Below are 9,208 nucleotides of genomic sequence, written 5' to 3' on the forward strand. Positions count from 1 at the left end.
GCAACTCAAATCCAACCACGAAAACGAAGATGAAGAGAGTTTAAACTTCCACAATTCTACTCTTGGTTTATGATTTGTTAAATTTCTTCTTTTTTTTTTGGACTAAGCGTTAATTTTCATTCAGAGTATCTTTTTAATACATGTTAAAATTAGAATGAGATTATTTTGATCAAGCAATATCTTTTATTGGAGTATGCATTATCTCACTAATATTGTGTTTAGTGTAATACTTGCAAAGCATATGTGGTGAAAAATATAGACTTGATAGTAGGTAAGTACTTGTAAAATAGAGTTATAGAATAAGAGAGTTATGTTCTATTAATTTCTTTTCTTTTGCAAAAGGAATTAACAAGGACCATAGAGATGTCGACCCTACCAGGGTCAAATTATCCTTTTCCTACCTCCTTTTGGAAGCAAAACTATTATATGCAGTAACAGTGTCAGACCCAAAGGTATTTGCCTAGTAATCGAATTTTCAAAGTGATAACTCAAGTTTGAACTTAAGGATGAAATATTGTTTCATTAGCCCTAAGACTTGTTAGGCAAGGTATGATCACGCTAGTGGTACATAGCTATCGGATTAATCGAGGTAAGCACAAGTTGATCTTAAATTACAGTTGAAAGTGCTTCCTTTGGTTTTTAAATTGAAGTTCATGCAAAATTTATAGAAATCTCCCTTATGTTAGCAGAGTGTGAGTGTGTTATTCGATTGTGGAGTTGATTGACCAAGTAGGCATCTTTAGATATCCATGTTATCCGTATTCTCAATTACTCATGATTGATTTCTAGTTTTCATTGCCTAACTTTCTAAATATACTTAGTGATTAGTGCAAATATTTTTAATAAATTATAAAAATAAAATTCGCGAGATTATAAAAGTCCAGAAACAGATTGACGAAATGCTCGAGAGAGAGATATTGTCTCGAGCAACAAAATATGGTAAATATGTTGACTTGATAGTAGGTAAGTGCTTGTAAAACACAGTTATAGAATAGGAGAGTTCAGTTGTATTAATTCCTTTTCTTTTGTAATAGGAATTAACAAGGACCATAGAAAAGTGGACCATACCAGGGTCAGATTATCCTTTTCCTGTCTCCTTTTGGAAGCAAAATGATTATGCAGTAACAGTGTCACACCCCAAGATATTTGCTTAGTAATTGAATACTCAAAGTGATAACTCAAGATCGAACTTAAGGATGAAATATTGTTTGATTTTTCCTAAGACTTGTTAGGCAAGGTATGATCATGCTAGGGGTACATACATGTCGGATTAGTTGAGGTATATGCAAGCTGATCTTAACTTACAATAAAAAAATGCTCCCATTGATTTTCAAATTGAACTTCATGCAAAACGTATAAAAACCACCCTTATGTTAGCAGAGTGTGAGTGTCTTACTTGATTGTGGAGTTTATTGACCAAGTAGCATCATTAGAAATCCATGTTATCCATATTCTCATTTACTCATGATTGATTTCTAGTTTCCATTGTGTAACTTTTTAAATATATTCAGTGATTAATACAAGTAATTTCAATAAATTGTATAAACAAAAATCGGGAGATCATAAAAGCCTAGAAATAATTTGACGAGATGCCAGAGAGAGATATGGTCTCGAGGAACATCATGAATTCTGGTAATCTTTCGTGTCGTGGGAATGGTTATTTGATTAGGTGCCTTAGATAGGCTTTGTATCTTGTAATAAAATGATTAATTGGTATGCCAAGAGTTGTAAGATGGAAAAAAAGCTCTTAGGCCTTTTTTGGGTTAAACTGAAAAGTTTTTATTTAACCAAGTAATTGATATGTACAAGCTGACTCTTTTGGACTCAAGAGTCACACCTCACAACTGAAATCCTCTATACAAAACTTGATCCTATATACAGGATAACTATTTAAAGTGTGATAGGTTATATGTGTATCCCTGTTATGTTTTGATGATCTAACAAACTTACTGTTAAGAACCAAATAAGGAACCTGTTACATATCCTCAAGAACTTAAGATCAACAAATCTCCAGTTGGGGACACGGTTTAACTCTTCAGAGTCAAAGGAACAGCAAAGGGAACAGATAGCTACCAGTTCCCATGGTGATTGTACAATTCAACCGTCTCAGCTGTAAAGTTGCTGCATGCACACGCAACAGTGCAGAAACAATGCAGCAGTCAACTTTATGGGGAATGCCCTTTACCTAACTTGCTTACATCATTCAAGTGATGTCACAAATGAACTATTAACATCAAGCAAAGGTAAAACAAAGGACTTGCACATTCAAGATTTGATCAAGCATTCTCTCAAGTCATCTATCAATCTTGCAAGTGACTCTCAAGGGCATGAAGAACAAAGAACAACATAACAACGGACCAGTTCCCTGTATCGAGTTATTACATGTCCTTAGTTGTGTTGTACCTTTGTTAAAGCACTCTACTTGTAATTCCTACTTAGCTTAGTTAGAAGCATTGTGTAGGAAATCTTTGTAAATCATAAACCCTTGTGTTTGTGTCTTGGCTAGAGTTAGTCGAATTGTAAGTCTTTGTAATAGAGTTATTACAAATTGGCTTGTAATAGAGTTGTTACAAGTTAGTGAGGGATTAAGAGGTTAATTCCTAGGTAATAATAAGTTGTAATCTAAAGTTTGCTCAGTAGTGAAGTTGAAATCCTACAAGGGTAGGTCGTAGTTTTTGATCACGTGAGCTGAGAGTTTTTCACATAAAACTCCATTGTGTCATTTACTTATTTACTTACTGCAGTATGTGTGTGTGTGTTCTGTGAGAACTAATAGAGAACCTGGTTCTCTATATAGTTTGGTGGATCCTTAGTTTCTATCAATTGATATCAGAGTAGGTTCTTTCTATCAGGCTAACACCTAGAAAGGATCCTCACGGCTGCTCCGCCAAACTTCGAAGAAGGTCAGTCTACCTACAGACCACCAAGATTCAACGGACAATACTATGGATGGTGGAAGATAAGGATGCACAACTTCATCATGGCTGAAGACTCAGAGCTCTGGGATATCATCTGCGATGGACCCTTCTTTCCTAAGAAGACCATTGGAGACCCCGCAGTGACAATTCCTAAAACTAGAAAGGAATATAATGATGCTGACCGCAAGGCTATTGAAAAGAACTTTCGAGCTAAGAAAATCCTCGTCTCTGGTATTGGACCAGATGAGTAAAACAGGATTTCAGCATGTCAATCTGCTAAGGACATCTGGGAAGCTCTCCAAGCAGCTCATGAAGGGATAACACAGGTAAAGCAGTCCAAGATTGACATGTTAACCACAGAGTATGAGCTTTTCAGGATGAAGGACAATGAGTCCATTCAGGATATGCACACTCACTTCACATCTATCATCAATGAGCTCCACTCTCTTGGAGAGATCATTCCCGCGAACAAACTCATCAGAAAGATACTTAGTGTATTACCTGGTTCCTGGGAAAGCAAAGTAAATGCTATCACGGAGGCAAAGGATCTGGAGGAGCTGACCATTGATGAACTTGTCGGCAATCTGAAGACTTATGAGATGAAGAAAAAAAGGATAATGAGAGAAGAGAGCCCAAAAGGGAGAAGAACCCGGTCCTCAAGACGGACAACAATGACTTAGGTGGTGACGATGCTGATATGGCCTACATGACAAAAAGGTTTCAGAGAATGGTTCGCAGAAATGGAGGCATTCCAAAAAGGTGTAGCTCCAGCAAGCCAAAAGGTGATGACCTATGTCATATGTGCGGTAAGCCAGGATACTTCATCAAGGATTTCCCTCTCCTAAAGCAAGATCACTACAAACACAACAATGATAGAGCAGCTAAGAGGAACCCGGTTCCTGACAAATGATTCAAGAGAAAAGATGTCGCTGACAATGTTGTGAAACAAGCTCTTGCTGCATGGGGAGACTCTTCCAGTGAATCAGAAGAAGATGATGATCAAGGTGATAGCTCCATGATGGCAGTGGAAAGTGAAGCAGCTGAGTATGACTCAATCTTTGCCCTGATGGCAAAATCTGAAGATGATGAAGATGACGATGATAATGATGAGGTAAACTTTCTAGATGTTCAAAGAAATCTAAAGTCTTATTCTCCAAAAAAACTTATATCTTTGGCAAATATTTTAATTGATGCTTATCGTAGTCTTATAAATGATAAAGATGCCTTAACTATTGAACTAGGAGAAGCAGAACAGTCGAGAGATGATCTAGTAGTCATTGTGGTAGACTTAAAGGAAACCATTGAGAGTCTGAAGAAAGAAAAAAAAATGCCTTAACTGGAAAAATTGCAAACATAGAACATGAGATAGATGATCTAGTGGTTGTTTTGGTTGATCTAAAAGAGACCATTGAGTGTGTTAAAAAGGAGAAAAAAGTTTTAACTGAGAGAGTTGCTAACATTGAGCATGAGAGAGATGACCTATTAGTAGTGGTTGAAGATCTAAAGGAAACAATTGAGGAACTAAAAAGGGAGAGTAGGCCTGGGAATACTCAAAAAGGAAAGAAAGTTGCAAGTGAGGCACACCTTAAGCTTGAAAATGAGTTAAAATCAGTAAAATCTAGTCTATATGCCGAGCTTGAGAAAAACAGACAACTTTAGAAAGATCTAGGTAAAGTAAAGAGTGACTTACAAAAATCTCTTAAGTGGACCTGGTCCTCTGATGCAATCACTACTATGTATACAAACAATGGGTGAAACAGGCAAGGAATCGGGTTCCAAAGGGAAAAGATTCCCTACAACCCTCATAGCAAATACGTTACCGTACCTAATAACTAGCTCTGTACTTACTGTGGTACCACTAGGCACTATAAGGAAAACTATAAAGCCAGATTTCAGTCTCAACAGAAAAATAAAATTTTTGCTGAAAAAGTAACTACTACTAGAGAACCTGGTCCTTCATATAAAAAACGTGTGATGCCTGCTTGGACCATAAGAGCCCTCATTCACCCTTTTCTTCATTACAAGGGACCCAAACTTATTTGGGTTCCTAAGTCTAACTCTTGATTTTCTTGTGCAGGGAACAGTGAAAGGGAGCAGCCAACAATGGTACATGGATAGAGGCTGCTCAAAGCATATGACTGGAAGTACAAATGATTTTCTTTCACTGAAGGCCTTACAGGGAGGGAGTGTATCCTTTGGAAATGGCAAGAAGGGATACATTCTGGGAGTTGGAAAGATTGGGAAGTCTCTCTCTCACTCAATTGAAAATGTGTACTATGTGAACGGGTTGAAATATAGCTTGCTGAGTGTTTCCCAAATCTGTGATAAGGGAAACAAAGTGGAATTTGTATCTAAGATATGCACAGTCACTAACCTTGTGACTGGTGAAGTGGTGTTAGTGGCCAAACGATACAAAAATATCTACGTTGCTGACTTTGAGTCCTTGCAAAATGGGGATTTTAGCTGTCTGAGTGTTGTTGATGATGATGATGAACTATGGCATAGAAGGCTGGGTCATGCAAGTTTCACGTTGCTGAACAAATTGGTCAGGAAGGACCTGGTTCGTGGTCTGCCCAAGTCAAGCTTCAAGGATCACAAGATGTGTGATGCATGTGTAAAAGAAAAGTAAGTCAGATCCTCTTTCAAGCCCAAAAAGGAAGTTAGTACCTCAAGGACACTTGATCTCCTCCATATGGATCTATGTGGACCTATGAGAGTGCCAAGTAGAGGAGGAAAGAAGTACATCTTTATTATAGTGGACGACTATTCCAGATTCACCTGGACTCTGTTTCTCAGAACCAAGGATGAAACCTTTCAAGTGTCTGTGGCATTTGTAAAGAAGATCCAGGTCAAGATGAGCCATAATGCAGTATGTATCAGGTCTGACCATGGGAGAAAATTTGATAATGCCAAATTCGACGAATTATGTGCTGAATATGGCATCACTCACAATTTTCAGCTCCAAGAACACCTCAAGAAAATGGTATTGTGGAGAGGAAGAATAGGACTCTTGAAGACATGTCAATAACAATGGTGATTGATAGTGGCATTGCAAAAAGTTTCTGGGCAGAAGCAGTCAACACTGCATGCTACTTGGTGAACAGGTGCATGATTAGGTCCCTTCTGAACAAAACGCCATATGAACTGCTGAACGGAAGGAAGCCCAAGCTGACACATTTAAGAACATTTGGCTGTAAATATTTTTTCCTCAACAATGGAAAGGAAGCACTTGGAAAATTTGATGCCAAAAGCGATGAAGGAATCTTTCTGGGCTATTCATCACAAAGCAAAGCCTACAAAGTATACAATAAAAGAATTCAATGTGTTGAGGAAAATATACAAGTGATATTTGATGAATCTCACCACTTATGTGGAAAGGATTTACATGATAAGAGTGATCAAGTCGGAGAACAGTCAACTATCCCCGGTGGAGTTATTGACATGATAAATGGAAAGGCTGATATGATGATCCATGTCAAAGATTCAAATGAGAATGGTACAACCATATCTCCAACTGATGGAGAGGAACCTGCTCCCTCAATCACACCAATTAAAGCTGAGAACGGAGTTGTCGATGTTGTCCAAAGCACCACACATGCTGAGATGAGAAGAAATCAAGGTTCATAGTCAGAAATACCTGGACCTTCTCACAATGAGGTTCAGGTGTCTAACTGGAAGCACAAAAGTTTACACCCCCTTGAAAACGTAATCACTCCTCTTGATTCAGGCATTCAAACCATATCAAAGTCAACAAGCTCACTTGCCTTCACAGCCTTTCTCTCTCAAATAAAGCCCAAATATATCAAGGAAGCATTGAAATATGCAGACTGGATTACAGCTATGCAAGAAGAGCTTCATCAATTTGATAGAACCAGTGTGTGGCACCTGGTTCCACGACCTGCAGACCGAACTGTTATAGGAACCAAGTGGGTATTCAGAAACAAACTTGATGAGTTTGGAAACATAACAAGGAACAAGGCAAGGCTAGTAGTTCAAGGCTACAATTAAGAAGAAGGGATTCACTATGATGAAACTTTTGCTCCAGTTACTCGAATGGAGGCTATCAGAATTCTCATTGCCTTTTCATCCCATATGGAATTCAAATTGTTCCAAATGGATTCAAGAGTGAATTTCTGAATGGTTTTATAAAGGAAGAGGTCTTCGTCAAGCAACCACCTGGATTTGAGAATCATGAGCATCCTAAGCATGTCCTTAAACTAGACAAGGCTCTGTATTGGCTAAAGCAGGCTCCTCGCGCTTGGTATGAAAGGTTGTCAAAATTTCTTCTAGAAAATAGTTTTACAAGAGAAAAAATTGACAACACACTTTTTCTGAAGAAACGAGGAAGGAACCTGCTCATTGTTCAAGTCTATGTTGATGACATCATTTTTGGAGCAACAAACGATTCTCTGTGTGAGGAATTTGCAAAACTCATGGGGAGTGAGTTTGAAATGAGCATAATGGGGGAACTGAATTTTTTCTTGGGTTTACAAGTGAAGCAAACTCCCAAGGGGACAATGATGAGTCAGCAGAAGTACATCAAGGAGTTGCTGAAGAGATTTGATATGGAAGGATCAAAAATAATTGATACTCTCATTGCCACAGCCACTCGTCTAGACATGGATGAACCTGGTTCTCTTGTAAACGAGACCATGTATAGAGGCATTATTGGGTCACTTCTGTATCTCATAGCAAGTAGACCAGACATTATCTTCAGAGTGGGACTACGTGCCAGGTTTCAGTCCAATCCAAAGGAGTCTCGTCTGAAGGCTGCAAAGAGAATTCTAAGATATCTCAAGGGAACACAAGACTTGGTTCTCTACTATCCCTCCGAAGATAACTTTGACTTAATAGGGCATGCTGATGCTGACTATGCTGGTTATCTGGTGGACAGGAAAAGCACTTCTGGCATGGTACAGATTCTGGGGTCGTGTCTAATCTCATGGGGCACAAGAAAACAGAACTCAGTGGCTCTTTCAACTGCTAAAGCTGAGTATGTGGCAAGTGCCTCTTGCTGTGCTCAACTGTTATGGATCAAGCAGCAGCTAGAAGATTTTGGTATATTCTCTGATTGTGTGCCCTTACTGTGTGATAACACTAGTGCTCTCAACATGGCAAAAAATCCAGTTCAACATAAGAGAACAAAGCATATTGATGTGCGACATCATTTCCTCAGAGACAATGTTGAGAAAGGGCACATATGCATGAAGTTCTGCAGCACAAAAGATCAAATTGCAGATATCTTCACTAAAGTACTGAGCAGAGAGAATTTTGAAAAGAATCGCCTGGCACTAGGGTTGATGAAATGAAGCTGAGGACCTGGTCCCTCGATGATTGGCTACGAAAGAAACGTACAGGTAAAATAGATAAAAAATATTTCCTGGCAAAGTCTAACTCATCTCTATACTGTTACAGGTAGACACGCATGATGATTACAGAGCAAAGAAGCATCTAATGCATTACACGTTGGTCAAAAGATGAGGCTTTCGTTTGCAAAAATTGTCAGGGAACCTGGTTCCCTCGACACAGGTTAGTAGTTTCTCTGTACTCTCATGCATAATTTTTAAACAGATGAAATGATGCCACATCATCAAATTGTTAGTTTCTTTTCTTTCCCGCTTTTTGAACCCAGTCGTCTCAACCCTTTATGAAGCGCCTGACTACCCAAATTGCCACCTATTCCTAACCGGTCCCTCACCCCTATTAAAAAATTCCTCTCACAGTCACTCTCACAAATATCCACATCAAAAATCCAAAATCCCTCTTTTTTATTCTTCAAACCAAACACCTTCTTCTTCAACTCACTAAACTCCATCATGACTAAAAATCAGGAAGCCCAAAGTGCTCCAGTCATCGTCCCCACTGTGTCTTCACCCGTTGAAACACTAGTGTTAGAGCAAACACTCCCTACTCCGACCAGTCCAAACCCTAAATCAGTATCGACTCCCAAAATATTTGTGGCTGTTACCTCTCCGTCTGCCTCGCTGAAGCAATGGTCGAATAGGATACTGTAGAGAGAGAAGAAAATTCAAAAGTTTCTAGTCTACCTGGGGAAGAAAGTTCTGCCAAGGAACAAGATGTGGGTGTTATCCATGCTGAATCGGCAGTGACAACCCCTGGTTTTGATTCTACAAGTAATACTCCTCCTACTTCTGAGTTTACCATAGGGTTACAAGAAAAAGAGGCAGTAGAAAATATGTTGTCAATAGTTGCTGAGGGAAGTGATATTGGGGTGAAGAAGGTATTTCTGAATCATCAGCACCGGACAGTACTACTAGAGGACCAACTGA

General features: G+C 38.8%; 1 protein-coding gene across 1 annotated transcript; it reads left to right on the top strand.

Annotated features, from left to right (window-relative positions):
• Positions 1-3,658: 3,658 nt before the first annotated feature.
• LOC138907340 (uncharacterized) lies at positions 3,659-5,946 on the top strand. Its single transcript, XM_070197937.1, has 5 exons — positions 3,659-3,724; positions 3,835-4,225; positions 4,276-4,529; positions 4,996-5,543; positions 5,715-5,946. The coding sequence occupies exons 1-5, from the start codon at positions 3,659-3,661 to the stop codon at positions 5,944-5,946; spliced, it is 1,491 nt and encodes a 496-aa protein (XP_070054038.1).
• Positions 5,947-9,208: the final 3,262 nt, after the last annotated feature.

This window comes from Nicotiana tomentosiformis, chromosome 3, assembly GCF_000390325.3.
Source record: "Nicotiana tomentosiformis chromosome 3, ASM39032v3, whole genome shotgun sequence".
NCBI lineage: Eukaryota > Viridiplantae > Streptophyta > Magnoliopsida > Solanales > Solanaceae > Nicotiana > Nicotiana tomentosiformis.

Coding starts and splice junctions, on each gene's coding strand:
- LOC138907340 (XM_070197937.1), top strand. CDS start 3,659: ATGGAGGCATTCCAAAAAGGTGTAGCTCCAGCAAGCCAAAAGGTGATG. Junction 4,530..4,995: donor TTGAAAATGAGTTAAAATCA/GTAAAATCTAGT, acceptor TTTCTTGTGCAG/GGAACAGTGAAAGGGAGCAG. Junction 5,544..5,714: donor GATGCATGTGTAAAAGAAAA/GTAAGTCAGATC, acceptor TCTGTTTCTCAG/AACCAAGGATGAAACCTTTC.